Source organism: Carassius carassius, chromosome 32 (assembly GCF_963082965.1).
Source record: "Carassius carassius chromosome 32, fCarCar2.1, whole genome shotgun sequence".
Classification (NCBI taxonomy): Eukaryota; Metazoa; Chordata; class Actinopteri; order Cypriniformes; family Cyprinidae; genus Carassius; species Carassius carassius.
Genome location: NC_081786.1, coordinates 3,039,875 through 3,055,940, shown reverse-complemented (window position 1 = coordinate 3,055,940; position 16,066 = coordinate 3,039,875). Strand labels below are relative to the sequence as shown.

The 16,066-nt window shown below is 35.3% G+C and overlaps 2 protein-coding genes and 1 long non-coding RNA gene across 5 annotated transcripts; 1 reads left to right on the top strand and 2 right to left on the bottom strand.

Annotated features, from left to right (window-relative positions):
• Positions 1-1,751: 1,751 nt before the first annotated feature.
• LOC132112406 (uncharacterized) lies at positions 1,752-3,562 on the bottom strand. Its single transcript, XR_009424944.1, has 4 exons — positions 3,434-3,562; positions 2,605-2,743; positions 2,073-2,515; positions 1,752-1,828 (listed from the first exon to the last, which is right to left on the bottom strand). It is a non-coding gene; the product is annotated as an uncharacterized LOC132112406 (long non-coding RNA).
• A 24-nt stretch (positions 3,563-3,586) lies between these two features.
• LOC132112405 (dnaJ homolog subfamily C member 5-like) lies at positions 3,587-7,619 on the top strand. The gene is made up of 7 exons (XM_059519863.1): positions 3,587-3,725; positions 4,298-4,437; positions 4,525-4,738; positions 5,828-5,984; positions 6,098-6,154; positions 6,306-6,347; positions 6,471-7,619. Exons 2-7 carry the CDS (start codon positions 4,325-4,327, stop codon positions 6,497-6,499), a joined length of 612 nt encoding a protein of 203 aa, XP_059375846.1. The 5' UTR covers positions 3,587-3,725; positions 4,298-4,324; the 3' UTR covers positions 6,500-7,619.
• Positions 7,620-8,317: 698 nt separating this feature from the next.
• LOC132112404 (putative deoxyribonuclease TATDN3) lies at positions 8,318-15,086 on the bottom strand. Of its 3 annotated transcripts, none has more exons than XM_059519860.1 (10): positions 14,945-15,086; positions 14,828-14,860; positions 14,674-14,747; positions 14,526-14,604; positions 14,378-14,440; positions 9,381-9,490; positions 9,244-9,299; positions 9,042-9,154; positions 8,559-8,639; positions 8,318-8,483 (listed from the first exon to the last, which is right to left on the bottom strand). In XM_059519860.1, the coding sequence occupies exons 1-10, from the start codon at positions 14,996-14,998 to the stop codon at positions 8,340-8,342; spliced, it is 807 nt and encodes a 268-aa protein (XP_059375843.1). In that variant the 5' UTR covers positions 14,999-15,086; the 3' UTR covers positions 8,318-8,339. The 3 variants fall into 3 exon arrangements, with proteins under 3 accessions (XP_059375843.1, XP_059375845.1, XP_059375844.1); XM_059519862.1 differs by having other exon boundaries at positions 8,559-8,633; XM_059519861.1 differs by having other exon boundaries at positions 8,559-8,636; positions 14,945-15,085.
• Positions 15,087-16,066: the final 980 nt, after the last annotated feature.

The following is a 16,066-nucleotide window of genomic DNA, read 5'->3' as shown; positions in this document are numbered from 1 at the left end:
ATGACACTATAATTCACTGAAGAAGGCTTGATGCCGAAACATCTAATTGTTGCTTGCTCTGTTGCAAAATTAAAACAAATTTAAATTAAGAAGATTAAGCGAGTGTGGATTGCTTAGAATATGCTCATGCAAACATAGCATCATCACAGCAAACATCTATTTTACAAAGCAAATCTATCAGAGAGTAACGAAATGCAATAAAATCTAATCTGAATGAATGGCACACTGTATACTGTTACATCACAGTATATCATCTGCTGTGACTACATTGTAAAAAATGTATCATTGTAGTTACAATACATAATGGAGCACACTTTAAACATTTTTGGAATTGCATTTTAATCAGAATCATTGAGGTTGAACTGTAAAGGCTCTCATCTCTGGTTGCTGTAAGTTAAAAGAGCCCCTACTCAAGTCAGTATCATTTTCTGCTCTCTATGGATTTATAAATAGGTGCCCTTATTGGATCAGAAAGTTCTGCTGAAAGCTTCATTTAGCAAAAAGTTCCCACTGGCTACACTTTAATGCCATTCATCTGTCTTTGTACGGTTGACTCACCATATCTCAGTTAAAGAACTGACATTTAGCCAAGTAATAGCACTCTGAAATGTCAGCATGACATTTGTCTGTTTATAAAGTTGCATTTATGACATCTCAGCTGAGCACCTGACCCTGAAATCATCTCACCCAAACTGCTTTAATAAAGCACAGCATTAGCCTGATATTTTTACTTCGAACCATTTCTCTTGAAAATGGGTCTAGATGTTGCACTTGTGTAGCACCACAGGAACCACAAATGTTTTATTTGGTATGCTTTCATTTTAGAATTGAAGTATTGTGGACATTTAGGGCCTAAGTGTGTTTTGCGCATTAGTGACATCTGCTGGACATATGTGGGCATAACCAAAACAAAGGTTGGCTATATATTAATGCATATATAATATAAATAAATAAAAATAAGTATATATCTTATGTATACATCACTTATTTTTTTATTTATATTATATAGAATATTAACATAAATACATGTATGCATATGCACATGTGTGTTTCAATTTAAATGCATATTAATTTTGCATCTTAATTTAATGAAACATGTGAAGATCATGCATGTCCAAGGTCATGCATCACCCAAACATTCCTTAGATTGTTTGCATAGTATCATTATTTTTATACACATTTTCTTTCCACAATTCCCATTACAATTCTGCAAAAACAGAAAAGTATTATTTTGATAGTGTTGTTTATTCTTATTTTAATAACATTTAATTGCAAAAGTTAAATGTCCCTGTTTTTATTCTGGGGTGAAATATGAGCCAAACTTGTGAGATTCACCCACAAGGGCCACAACAGCATTAACACATGATGCACACCTGCTTTTACTAAAATTGATTTGCTGAACATTCTCTTTGTCATTTGGATTTGTCCTTTACATCAGACGTTAAACTTTTAGCACATGTAAATATAGTTTTCTTTGGTTTTATGTACAGCAGCTACTCATACAAAACAATACAAATGTTACAGAAGCATACAGTCTATTACAAAAATGCACACCTTGGTGAAATAATTACAGGAACACATCTCTGTAATTAGCATTACTGACATCATCAGCATACATCATATTTATAATACTCAGCGTGCATGATAACCCGTTCTTATTTTTATTTCTATATGCTCCACGTGAAACACTGGATGTGACACTAGCACTCTTCCTCTGTTCCAGCATCCTCCTTTACGGTTCCATTAATTTAGAGCTGTTAGAAGCAGGTTTACTACAATAAAATCAGCCAAAGCAGCAATGCATTTTATTGTAAAGCCATAGGACCATCTTACCATGTGCTCAGCCTCTGGCTTGCTTAGTTGGGGTCACTTCATCTACAGCGATATTGTTGACATGATTGCAAATAAATGCACAGACACTATTTAACTGAACAGAGATGACATCACTGAATTCAATGATGAACTGCCTTTAACTATCATTTTTGCATTATTGACACTGTTTTCCTAATGAATGTTGTTCAGTTGCTTTGAAGCAATTTTTTTTGTTTAAAGCGCTATTTAATAAAGGTGACTTTGACTTTGACTCAGGAGGAGCTGTACAGAGAATATAACCCATTCAGCCCTACAGGTTTGCTGGAAGATGAGGATAAGCATTTAATTATTTCCCTAAGCATATACTATACAGTGCATGCTAGTACTGATCTACAAGTCACATGGCAGTATCTATGACGGCAGGCACGGCTGTGATGTTCTCAGAGGCAGCTGGTACGATGTTAGTAGAGTTAAGTGGAAGAACATGTACAGAACTGGGCATCTGGAACAAAAAGCCATTAATGCCAATCCAGAAAGCCATGACAAGTCCTGCAGCAAGTCCTGCTTCCTTATTCATGTGGGTGGACTTATGAATGGATTGATGAATGGAAGGAAGGAGCTTACGATGCTATTTACACAAGGGAAAAAGATGCCGCGACAGAACAGACTGAACAGCGGCCTCCAACCATCCCAGTGATACTGCCTTAAAGAGAAAAACACAACCACACTCTTAGAAATTAATGTTATAAAAAGGGGTTCCATAAATGAATAGTTCACCCCAAATTTACTCACCTTCAGGCCTAAGATAGGTGATGGTTAGATCATTTGTTTGTTCATCGGAACCGATTTTGAGAAATTTAGCTTTACATCACTTGCTCACCAATGGATCCTCTGCAGTGAATGGGTGCCGTCAGAATGAGAGTCCAAACAGCTGATAATAACATCACAATAATCCACAAGTAATCCACACCACTGCATCCACAAATTTCATTCTTGGTTTAAATCTTCATATCATCTGTTCTCCTAATTATGTTCATTACTTTAAACTGCTGTCTAGTTTAATCTATGACTTAGGATAGTTAAGAAATCTCTAAATAGTCTTACAATATGGCTACAAATGAGGGTTATCGGTTTTACTTTAACATGTATAATAAACATTTGTACTTTAAAGTACTTTAGCTGACATTTCAAAACTGTAAATCTAAAAATATTTTAAATAATTTTTTTGGAAATTTTGATGACTATTTTTCATATGATTTATGATTATTATTAAATTATTATTATAATTTATATTATAATTTTATAAATAAATTAATAATACTTTGCTGAAGTTGTTTGAAACGTCCAGTTAAGGAAACAATAATTTCATAACGTTCTTTATAATTTTGCAAACATTATTGAAACGTTACTTTTATACTGTATGTTCTCTGAAAATTCTGAAACTGGTTACATTTAAAAAAATGTAAGTTAAAAAAACGTTTCACGAATTATACATAAAGAGCATTTATATATATATATATATATATATATATATATATATATTTTTTTTTTTTTTTTTTTTTTTTTTTTTTTTTATTTATTTATTTTATATATTTATTTATTTATTTATTTTTTCTTTTACTGGAAGAACGTTTGTTCAGAACTTTGAGAGAACGTTAGCCAATGTTCTGAATACGTTTTCTGTTGGCCGGGTTTTTCAAACTCTCAGACAGAGGAGTTACTTTCACTCTTCACCGCTGCTCTCTGTCCATGAGCTTTCGTGCTTGACGTAGATCTTTATTTCCTACTTCCTGGTCTAAACTCTGCCCAAGCCCAATGGCTCCACTTCACTTTTCGCCTTTTAAACGCTATACATATAAGTAGAAATGAATACACGAGTAACTTGATTACAAATCGACTACTTTTCATAAACGGTAAGTGATCGCTTTCATTAATTATTAGTTGGCAGTCAGGTGAGGATCTCTGACAGGCCTGAGCTCAAATCAGCGCCAGTCTAACTTACTCAAAACAAAAATGTCAAATGCTTTCGTAAAAAAAGCGGAAACATTAACGAAATTAGTTATGTAGGTGTCCATAGTCGTTTTGTGGATGAATAACTAACTCTGGATATTTCTTTACACTTAATATATTTTTAAATGGATAAAGAATATTGATAATATTACGTTATTTCTTGTTTTGTTTGGTTGTATTTCTTGGTTGTGTTTGGTCATGTATGTCCTGTTTGGAACCTTAAGGACACATTTTAAATTTATGAATGACATTGTTATTTTTTCTTTATTATAATTGCTCAATGTGGTTTAATCAGCTAGTGACTTGGTGGTTATTAGTGGATATATAATGTTCGTTCACACAGGTGTCCACTTTGCTTTGACATGCTGTTATCTAATGGAATGGCATCCGTTATTGTGGCACCCAAATGCTTTTATATAAGAGTAGAGAAGATTGAAAGGATGGCATAATGACTGTCTCCATTTGTGTTCTTCAGTCTTTAGTGCTTTAGCAGAATTTGACAATGGCAGATACAAGCCGCCCTCAGCGCAAGCTGTCCCGAGCTGGAGAGAGTTTATACCAGATATTAGGCTTGCCGAAAGGAGCTTCATCTGAGGATATTAAGAAAGCATACAGGTATTCTGGTTTATAGCTTATAGTAATCAAGAAATCACAAATGCAGCATCCCTATAAAGGCTTTGTGTTGTAATTCCCCACCTTAAGGAAACTGGCACTGAAGTATCACCCAGACAAGAACCCTAACAACCCTGAAGCAGTGGAGAAGTTCAAAGAGATCAACAATGCCAACACCATCCTAAACGACGACACTAAACGACAGATCTACGACGAATATGGCTCCATGGGCCTCTACGCCGCGGACCAGTTTGGAGAGGATGGCGTTAAATACTACTTCCTCATGTCCAAATGCTGGTTTAAGGTGAGTAGTTTGCGTCTATGTTTATATATTTTTTATTTCTATGTTTATATTCAATGTACATAATAAAAGTCATGGCACTGCATCTTGAAAAAATCTGATAATTTGAAAAAACAAAAAGCCCAATGTTCATATGGACTCTTGCACCACACACACTGTTGCACGTCATCCTGGACTACAGTTCCCATCATCCATTGCACTGATTGCACACACAGCTGAATCCAATCTGATATGCTACTTAAGCTACAGACTGCCGCTTTCTCAGGGCTGAGTTTTGTTTGCACTTATCGCTAGTCTGTGATGGCTACTTTTTGGAGCCAAGTTTCTTAGTCTTGCCTTGTCTGTGAGCTCATGTCCTGATTCTTGCCTCTTTATCTTGGATTAACCCTTTGTCTTCTGTTTCGGACTGTGTTTGTACCTTGCCTGTACTATTGCTGGTGTTATTGGATTTCGCCTTTTGTCATAGTCCTCTGGAATTCGTTTCCCGATCGAAGACCCACACTTGTCCTAGGATTACGCTTTGTCTTGCCTGTGTTGTACCTGTTTGCCATTGTTTGACCCCAGCCTGTTATATAATAAACTTGAAAAAAAAGCCTTGCATGTGGATCTGCATGTCTCGTTCACCCCATAACACCATGATGGCGTACAGTTTATTTTTGACCAAATAAGAATGAAGATTTTTCTAATTATATGTATCCACTTTAATGCACTTAGAAAAAAAACACTCCAAAAAAAAAAAAACACTCCATTTAATGTTAAAGGACTTGAAACTGAGACTGAAAAATAAGATTTTTTTTCACAACATGTCATTTTCTGTTGCTGTTTGGATGCAGTAAAATATCCACAGATGTAGTGGAAAACATCTGGCCTTGGGCATGATTTTAACCTTAAAATCAAGATTAGCCATTACAATGTCTACAAAATCATTCATGTTGAATTGAGGAAGTGGTTATAATGTGGCTCAGAGGAAGACAGGAATCATGTCTTTACTGTTAATTAGCCAACCGTACAAAACGTCTTCACCTTACAAATGGATGTTGAAAGCAAAAATGAACAAGAAAAACAAGTAATTGTTTTCTGATTTTGGTTCAGGCACTTCTGGCATTGGGAATGATCTTCACATGTTGCTGCTGCCTTTGCTGCTGTTGTTGCTGTTGCGGTAAATGTGGCGGTTCAGAGAACGAAAATCATTTTCATTATGTGGATCCAGATGAGCTGGAGGCGGAGATGTCAGAGGAGCAGAATAGAGGTGAGGAGCAGGACTCATGTTTTCAGCTCTGGAGCCCGCATCACAAGCTTCCCAGATTCTGCCTGGGCCCCCAATTGTAAATCATGTAAATCACTGCATTTTGTGGTTTATAGGCAATGACACAGTAATAACAGGACAGCCTATTCCCAGTCCAGCACCCGGAAATTCAGGTGAACAACAGATGCACATTTTTAATAGATAGATAGAAAACAGTAAAGAGTTTTTCTAATGCTTTCATACAGCAAGGACACAAGAAAAAAAAAGCTGTTCTTGTTTTATTTTCTATTACTTAACTATTACTTTCTTTGTGTTGTTTAACAGGAAACACTGTGATTGTAGGAATGCCCATTCCTGCCCACTCAGGTGAATATCAGCATTAGTTATTAGCATTAGAACCTTATATTCCGTGTGATGTGATGCAAAAAAAAAGAAAAGATGTTTAAATTCAGATTCAGAGTTTATTTATTTTGCTGTGTTCTCCTGCAGATGGAGACTCACATGTGGCACAGGAGTAGAGCAAACTAGCACCTCCAGACTTATTAGGAAGACTGATTCACTCCTGTTTCTGGTTGTAGAAATGAGGACACTGCTGTAGAAATGTGTTTGAGCATCAGTGGTTTGTATTACACAGTGCCTGTGCGGTTGATCTCCACACATAATGCTATTTCTGTTTACATTATTTTATTATAATTGCCTTTTGGTTGCTTGAATGTCTTTTGATATTTTTTGCAGAAACACTTTATTTTGTAATGCTTCATTTAAAGCAGCTATGTAGTTTTCATACCCGGAATTTCGTATTAGACGTCAGAATGATTTTGATACTACAAGGTAAAAATGTTCATAGAGTTGCTTTAAATGACCTCTAGAGTACAATCAAATATATCTTGCACAACAAATTCAACCTGAAGTAATACCACAAAAATTTTCTGTTTATATTATATATCAACACCAGAAGAATTCATTTGTGCAAAATAAAATGTTCTATTTATAATCTTTAATTCGTACATTGTGGAAAAGGTAAACCATGCTTTTCCATTGAAATCTAATATATGCACTTGTGTGCTTTTTATTACAGTAATTCTTAAGATCAAACGTTTGTATTATTAATGCTGTATTTATACAATGTGGAGTCTTTGAGGCTCCAATACAAAACCAAGTCTTTTCTTATCTGTAAATGCACAGAAACATTGATATTTTATCTAACAGACAACTATATGTGGTTTCTTTTGCCACCATTGCAAGTGAACATTGAAATAACTTAACTATTTTATGACACACAATAATTTGGTATGATGCTGAAGATTAGACGATTCAAATGAATGTATATAAATAATGAACATTATGCAATATGATCATTATAGCCGGGGTTCAGAGTTTAAAGGACCACTGTAATCGTGCCTCACTGGTGATAAAGCTGCTAATTTGCAGGTGAATGTTTCGTTTATCGTGGTAACATTGCACAGCCTCAGGGGTGCTTTTGTCTAAGATGAAAACGTTTTGTTTATAATTGAAATTATATGATTTCTATGTGAAATTATGAAAGATTAATAAATGTAGTTGATTACTGTATCTCTACTCAAGCTTTTTATGTCAGTTTATATGAATATGTACAACAATAAAATCTAAATAAAATAAGCTTTTAGAATGTTAATTCTAAATATTCTCAGATTGTTCAAAAGGTTTTTATTGGATTTGAATACAAAAAAAAAACACTAGGGGTTTTTTAAATTTTATTTTGCAAACATTATGGGAATGTTACTTTTTAATGTTGTCTAAATCTTCTGTAACGAGTAGTAACATGAATAACATAGGCAAACATCTAAATGACATGTTTGACAAAAACGTTCCATAGATATATAAAGTGTTTTTATGTTAATAACATTATTAGAGACCAGATCACTTTGAACGAACATTCTGTGAATGTGTTACTTGAAGAGCGTTCGTTCGCGACGAACCTTACCTGTTCTGAGCTTTCCTGTTAGCTGGGATGTGTAAATGTGAGCATATGTTTTTTCTTCATCTCTAGTTTTTAAAAATCTAAACATGCACCCACACAATTTTCTGCTATCTTATAGCAGCAGTATGTGAAACATATGGCTTTAGAGCAACTGCAAACTTTAAATTTCATTTTCGTTTATCTACAAAACATTCTACACATTTTTATTTGCACTTCTTAAAACATCTTGAGAATATAATCTGTCCTGTAATTACGAGCACTATTTATTGAAAGGATTCAATAAATTAAAACCAGTTGGTGTCCATTTATGCTCTAATAAAAAAATTCTTGATCACAATTTGTTGCACAACAAAACACATTTGTTAAAAACAGCAGCTTTGCATAAGTCCCTTTTAATATCAGGCTTTGATAAATGCTTTTAATTTGGGGAAGAGGCGCAGGGCATTCTGGGTAGTGACCTCCATCACCTTCTCCAAGGGAACACCTTTGATTTTGGCAATATATTCTGCACTGATGCTGATATTCCTTGGTACATTCCTCACCTAAAGTAAAGGCACAGTTGTAAATACGTTTCAGCAACATTTCATGTTTATGACAAAAAATAAAATCCACTGCACCTGTTTTTCAGGCCCAAGTGCAGGAGCATCCGTCTCTAAACACATGCTCTCCAGAGGAACCTGCTTCACCAGCTTCTGCTTCTTATAAAAGGGGGACAAACATGTAATGTGTGACTTAAGAAACTGTATTTAATTGTATAGATTTCCCACATACGGATATACACTTCCAATGACAAGTTTGGACACACTTGAGTGTCAACATGTTTATCAGGAGATTTTCTTGTACAGCTCCCTTTTTAATCAGTTTGTAGACAAGCATTTTGTCATTTACAGTATATATACATATCTGCACTAATTAACCCAACTAAAATCAAAAACCTCATGAATTAGGTTGTCTGAAGTTGAAGAAGCTCAAATAGAAGAGTTTTAATTTGATACTGTGCATTATTTCTGATTGGTAGAATGTCTGATAGTTGAGCACATACTGTAAACAGACCTTGCAAATATTGGCACGAGAAGTAAAATGTTATAGTTTAGATTTACCTGATCACTTCTGACAATGGATGGAGGTATTGAGAAAAAATAACCAGCTTTTACACCCTCCATCGCAACCGAAGGTTTTCCGTCAAATGCATGAAGAAGAGCATTCTCTACACCTGATTGAAATGGCATAATCATGAAAAGCTAACAGTTTATGAATAAACACTATGTCTATGCATGCTTTGTTGCTGTACGCATTGCATACCCAACTCCTTCAGAAGATGGATTGTTGGTCTTCCAGCAGATCTTGAGTGTACATTCCTAATAGACCAAATGCAGTGCTATATGAAAGATCATAATATTATTTCCTGAAAAATACAAATCCAGAAGAGCGACACATACAGAGGCAGATTCAGCATTTTTGCGATTTCAGCCTGTCGAATGAGCACCTGTCTCTGACTGTCTTTCCCAGCGTCATTGTTGACTACACGTGGTGTGAAATCCAGACCGACCTGTATGTGATGACACACTTATGAACTGTATGAACTGATGACTTCATAACACTAAAAACCTGGACTGACATTAGAGGATCCATTGGTGAGCAAGTGATGCTAAATTTCTCCGTATCTTTTCAGAATGAAGAAAAATTCATCTTCTACTGTACATCTTGAGTGGCCTGACAGTAAACTGTCAACAAATTTTCATTTTTTGCTGAACTATTCCTCTAAGGGATTAAGTGCACATGACAAACACTATGGAAGCATATGGGTAGCATTATTCAATTTGGGATGTAATATTCAAAATGACAATGCATTTCTGTATTTACATTTGCATTTTCCAATACATTTGTGCAACGTTTGGTGCAAAATGAAAATGAAAATTAAATTACATTATTTTCATTTGCCATTTCATACACCAGTTTTAATATGTAAAATGAATACTAATTTTCAGAGGTGGAAAGTAACGAATTACATTTACTCGCGTTACTGTAATTGAGTAGCTTTTTTGTGTACTAATACTTTTGTAAAGTAATTTTTTAAATCTGTAATTTTACTTTTACTTAAGTATATTTTGTTTGAAGTATTGTACTTCGCTACATTTTGAAACACATTAATTACTGAGTAAAAAAAAAAAAACAAAAAAAAAGAAAACAAAAACGCTCCCTGGAAACTACGTCAGTAAATAATGGGCAGGAGGGCAAACTGGCGCTAAAATCACAAGAAAGATGCAGACGGACAAAACAGGCGTTAGTGGTGCAGACACCGCTGAAAACGAAACCCCGTCATATTCTGAAGTTGAACTCGAAGGAAATGAAGTGAACCCCTGGTCATATGTATGCTCTATTATGCAGTGTAAGCTGTACTTGCCTAGGAAGACCAAACTAGCAGCTTATAAAATCTCGACAAAACATCAACCCTGCGCAAGAATGTAGAGGTAAGCTAAATAATTGCATCGTTGCATTGGTGGTTAAAATGAAGCTTTGACATTTTAGCAAGAGGTTTGCACAAATTAGCTAAAAAGACCGTGGTGAGGAGTGTGCTATTTTTGTTTTAATGATGTGCGCGCGCATTTATAGTGCGTTCTTTCACTGTGTGATTCAGTCTCCTAAAATGCATTTAGAATGATCACAAAAATTGAAGATATAGGGGCAGAAAATTCACATAATTACATAATTTCATATATTAAATCAAAATCACACAAAGAATGCCATCGTTTCCTCCAAAAATCATCATGAATATATACATACATATATATAACAGTTCAGTAAACAAGTTAATTAAGAGACTTGCGTTTTAGACACCATATTGCCTTTTTAGCTCTATTTCTACAACAGAAAATAATTCCAAACACAGCCACCAAAGCACAGTTTTGCGTCTCTGAGCAACGTGACAGTGTTTCGTTCCTGAATGAATCAACCGTTTAAATGACTCGGTTCAATCGCAATGACTCACTTATTAACAGTGACTTGCTGACACATACTGGCTATTTTAATTTCACATTTAAAGTATCTTTTGATTTTTTTAAATAATTAATTTCTTATCATTTCAAATGAGTATTCAACATTTTATGTCTTGTATATCAAAACATTATTCATGCATTGGTAACTGCAGGTTAAATGCATTCTTGTCCTGCACTAAACAGTGTGTAAATACATCTAAATGCCACTTCCAATGAATCTTCTGCATTTCCTCTGCATTAAAAGATGAGTTTGTTGATACTGATTTGCCTGGTAACAGCCCAAATGTTTTATTATTCTAAATAACTGATTCCTTTAATTAAAAACAACTAGTTTGAGATTAATAGACCTATCCCAGGGGTGTCAAACTCAGTTCCTGGAGGGCCATAGCCCTGCAGAGTTTAGTTCTAACCCTGCTCCAGCACATATATCATGTAGTTTTCAAATAATGCATTAACACTCACAGTCAAGACACTTACGATTGCATTTTCATTCAGTGTCCCGCAATGAATGTAGCAAAATTCAATGTGCACATTGAAAATGCATTCCGAGCCGATCACGTCTCCGCCCCCTCCCAGCATGTCAATCACTGCGTGAACAAGGCGGGGCTTGCAGAAGGTCAGAGACTCAAATCTCAAGAAGAGGATTCAAGTGAGAGAACATGGACAAGACCGTTGGTCCGTGTACGTTTTGATCATTTCGGTTTATGGCTTCAATATTTCATTCGCACTTGTGGGCGGAGCTGAAACGCTGCTTTCATCTGATTGGTCGAATCGCTCCAGCTCGGTCTTTTCATTCTTTCAGGCAGAATAAGAGTCAGTGGGAGTGAAGCACTGTAATGTCTGAAACTACACTCACTGTTAATTAGCATAATATTTGAATCAGATGTAGCTGGGCACATAATTCATGCTGCTGCGACCTGCAAATTATTTCTAGGTTGTAGTATTGTATGAATATTGTCCCACTGATAAATACAGTGCAAATAGTTCTGTCTCTTTGGAAAAAAGTGAAGTGGAAATAAAAATCAATAATAGACTGAACAGTTCCATGTCTGTAACATTTAGCCTACCACTCTCATATTTTAAGTCATAAGGCACTAGGTATGTGTGTGTGACATTAATAAATAATTGTAAAAATTAATATTGTTACATTTCTAAATAAAAATAGTCAAATTAGCTCTATGCTGCTCAGTGCTCCTGTAGCCTACCCCAGAGCGCCCTCTCGCGGCTGTAGACGGTAATGTTTTTTCTTGGTTCTGAATAAATGCAACTTAATAGTCCAGTGCGACTTATATGTGTTTTTTTTAACTATATTTATTTCCATGTCACTGTTATCCAAGGAGACAGAAATAGTTGCACTGTTTTTATCAGTGGGACAATATTAATACAATTCTATAACCTAGAAATAATTTAATTTAACTGGCCAGACTTACCTTCCCAAGAAATCCTATTTTATTTTATTTCATAAATTTAACTATATTTATTTCCACTTCACTGTTATCCAAGGAGACAGAAATAGTTGCACTGTTTTTATCAGTGGGACAATATTAATACAATACTATAACCTAGAAATAATTTAATTTAACTGGCCAGACTTACCTTCCCAAGAAATCCTATTTTATTTTCTAAATTTAACTATATTTATTTCCACTTCACTTTTATCCAAGGAGACAAAACTATTTGCACTGTTTTTATCAGTGGGACAATATTTATACAATACAGTATACAACCTAGAAATAATTTAAGGGGGTCACTTGCAAGTCGCAGCAGCACGAATTATGTGCCCAGCTACATCTGATTCAAATATTATGCTAATTAACAGTGAGTGTAGTTTCAGACATTACAGTGCTTCACTCCCACTGACTCTTATTCTGCCTGAAAGAATGAAAAGACCGAGCTGGAGCGATTCGACCAATCAGATGAAAGCAGCATTTCAGCTCCGCCCACAAGTGCGAATGAAATATTGAAGCCATAAACCGAAATGATCAAAACGTACACGGACCAACGGTCTTGTCCATGTTCTCTACCTTGAATCCTCTTCTTGAGATTTGAGTCTCTGACCTTCTCCAAGCCCCGCCTTGTTCACGCAGTGATTGACATGCTGGGAGGGGGCGGAGACGTGATCGGCTCGGAATGCATTTTCAATGTGCACATTGAATTTTGCTACATTCATTGCAGGACACTGAATAAAAATGCAATCGTAAGTGTCTTGACTGTGAGTGTTAATGCATTTAAGAAAAATAGCATTTAAATATTCATTTCGCCACAGTTTTTGCTTGAACATGTTAGACATATCTAATCATTTCTGTAATACATTTTCATTTTGCAACTTATAAAGCGTTAAAATTAGTATTCATTTTACATATTAAAACTGGTGTATGAAATGAAAATTATGTAATTTAATTTTGATTTTCATTTTGCACCAAACGTTGCACAAATGTATTGGTAAATGTAAATACAGAAATGCATTGTCATTTTACATATTGCATTGTCATTTTGCATATTACATCCCAAATTGAATAATGCTACCCATATGCTTCCATAAAACACAGGTGCATCTCAATAAATTAGAATGTCGTGGAAAAGATCTTTTATTTCAGTAATTCAGCTCAAACAGTGAAACTCGTGTATTAAATAAATTTAATGCACACAGACTGAAGTAGTAATGCAATGTCCTCTGCTGGTGTGGGTCCATTGTGTTTTTTGAAAACCAGTCACTGCACCCGTTTACCGAGAAATTTTGGAGCACTTCATGCTTCCTTCTGCTGACCTGCTTTTTGAAGATGCTGATTTCATTTTCCAGCAGGATTTGGCACCTGCCCACATTACCAAACGCACCAAAAGTTGGTTACATGACCATGGTGTTGGTGTGCTTGACTCACCAGACCTGAACCCCAGAGAGAATCTATGGGCTATTGTCAAGAGGAAGATGAGAAACAAGAGACCAAACAGTGCAGATGAGCTGAAGGCCACTGTCAAAGAAACCTGGGCTTCCATACCACCTCAGCAGTGCCACAAACTGATCACCTCCATGCTACTCCAAATTGAGGCAGTAATTAAAGCAAAAGGAGCCCCTACCAAGTATTGAGTACATGTACAGCAAATGAACATACTTTCACAAAGGCCAACAATTCACTAAATGTTTTTTTTATTGGTCTTATGAAGTATTCTAATTTGTTTAGATTTGTTGGGTTTTTGTTAAATGTGAGCCAAAATCATCACAATTAAAATAACCAAAGACTTAAACTACTTCAGTCTGTGTGCATTGAATTTATTTAATACAAAAGTTTCACAATTTGAGTTGAATTACTGAAATAAATGAACTTTTCCACGACATTCTAATTTATTGAGAAGCACCTGTAACTGTATAACCCATATCTACAGTCCATTCTTTACCTGTAACCCAAAAGAATAACTAGTTAGAAATACAATATACGTCTAACCTCACCAATAGCCACAATATCATCTTTGTATTTGTAGATCAGTGGTAATGCTGCGTCTAGATCCTGTGGGGCAGAAAAGAAGAAAACTGTGTCAGCTCTAAGACAGTAAATGAAATAAATCGTATCTTTATATGCACATATATCAGACCTCAAGTAAAGCACCCCTGGGTTGTGCTGGATCTTGGACAGGATGAACTCCAAGACATGGAATAACGAATCCTGGGAACCTATAGAATATTAAAGCCATTTGATACTGAGTTTGCTAAAAATATTATGTGGTAAGATGTCAGATATACCTTTGTGAGAGCTGTATAATTTTCTCAAATTCACCAGCATGCTCTGCTACTGCAAGAAGGGCAACAAGCCCAGCCTAAAAACGAAACCGTCAATATTATTGCATTCTTAATATGACAGCACCCTGACAGCAGAATAAAACAGAGCTAACGTTACCTTTTTAGACTCCTGAATGACATCGTCAATGTCCTAAAATATAAAACATCATTTAAGTACTCCTCAGATTATATCAGTTTCATATTAATTAATAAACCTTGCACCTATATCGCTTACGCTGTCAAAATCCTCGGCAGATATATGACAGTGACAGTCGATATATCCCTGCATGAGTTTATATTTGTTTCAGATCGTTTATAACGACAGTCCACACGTGGATCAGCAACAGCAGAACCGGATGTGACGATAAATTTAACCCTGTTACCAGAGCCTGTCTACGGAGAGCTTTCCCACTCCCTATTAAGTCCTATTGTACCGAATTTTGGTTGCAGTACCACCAGAGTTCCACTGGGGGCGATCGTCATGAGTGCAAAATGAATGGGAGTCCATGGGGGTAGACGGCTAAATTTGTCCCTTTCACCCGATTGCCGTTGAGAAATCTCAGATCTGATTGTAGGTTTTGCAAGTTCAACACGGGGTATAGGTCGAAAGTTGAATGAACGAGTACTTATGTCCTTTCGATTTCTTACAGGTTGAGTTGTTGTTGCCCATAACACGCTAGCATTCTGCTAATGAATGTGAATGTGTATGACGTCATTGACATTTTAAAAGACTTTTTAAAGCAAATAAGTGACTGTAAAAAATCTAACACCCAGCAATGTGTAATTTCTTTGCATCTCCTTTCGAATACAACATTCAAATTACTAGACAAAAAATTATATCTTGAGAAAAGGGGCATTGACCTCGATTCATTCTGCACTCGTCCTGTGAGCGCCCTCATATGGAATCAGAGTGTAACTGCAACAAAAGTTTTGAATGAAAAACATGAAATCAAACCACCACTAAATCAAAAGAAACACAAATGCAAGAAAAAATAATATTTATACAAATAAAATTTTTTTTGGAAGTAAATACTACGGACTACTGACAACTTATTGACATTTCAATGAGTCAATCAGTTATTAATAATAATACGAAAAGATATAGAGAAAAGATACAATATAATTTTTCGTCATGAATGAACAATAATATAACAATGCTAAAATCTTCTTAAATTGAAAAATATTTAATTGTTTTTAAATGCTAAATGTTAAATGCTTTTTGACAGATATAACCCAAATATGGTTTTGTGAGATTCACTCACAAATTATTATTTCTTTTTTTTTTTCAGTTCCTCAGGTTTTACATTATGGGGCTCGAAGTACTTACTGGTGGACGTGGAACTCAGCTTAATAACCA

What these genes read in the sequence shown, in the direction of transcription:
- LOC132112405 (XM_059519863.1), top strand. Translation starts at nt 4,325, where the DNA reads ATGGCAGATACAAGCCGCCCTCAGCGCAAGCTGTCCCGAGCTGGAGAG. An exon ending in GATATTAAGAAAGCATACAG is followed by an intron (nt 4,438 to 4,524) that starts GTATTCTGGTTT and finishes CCCCACCTTAAG; the next exon opens with GAAACTGGCACTGAAGTATC. An exon ending in TCCAGCACCCGGAAATTCAG is followed by an intron (nt 6,155 to 6,305) that starts GTGAACAACAGA and finishes GTTGTTTAACAG; the next exon opens with GAAACACTGTGATTGTAGGA.
- LOC132112404 (XM_059519860.1), bottom strand. Translation starts at nt 14,998, where the DNA reads ATGCAGGGATATATCGACTGTCACTGTCATATATCTGCCGAGGATTTT. An exon ending in ATTATACAGCTCTCACAAAG is followed by an intron (nt 14,605 to 14,673) that starts GTATATCTGACA and finishes AATATTCTATAG; the next exon opens with GTTCCCAGGATTCGTTATTC. An exon ending in CACTTGGGCCTGAAAAACAG is followed by an intron (nt 8,484 to 8,558) that starts GTGCAGTGGATT and finishes CCTTTACTTTAG; the next exon opens with GTGAGGAATGTACCAAGGAA.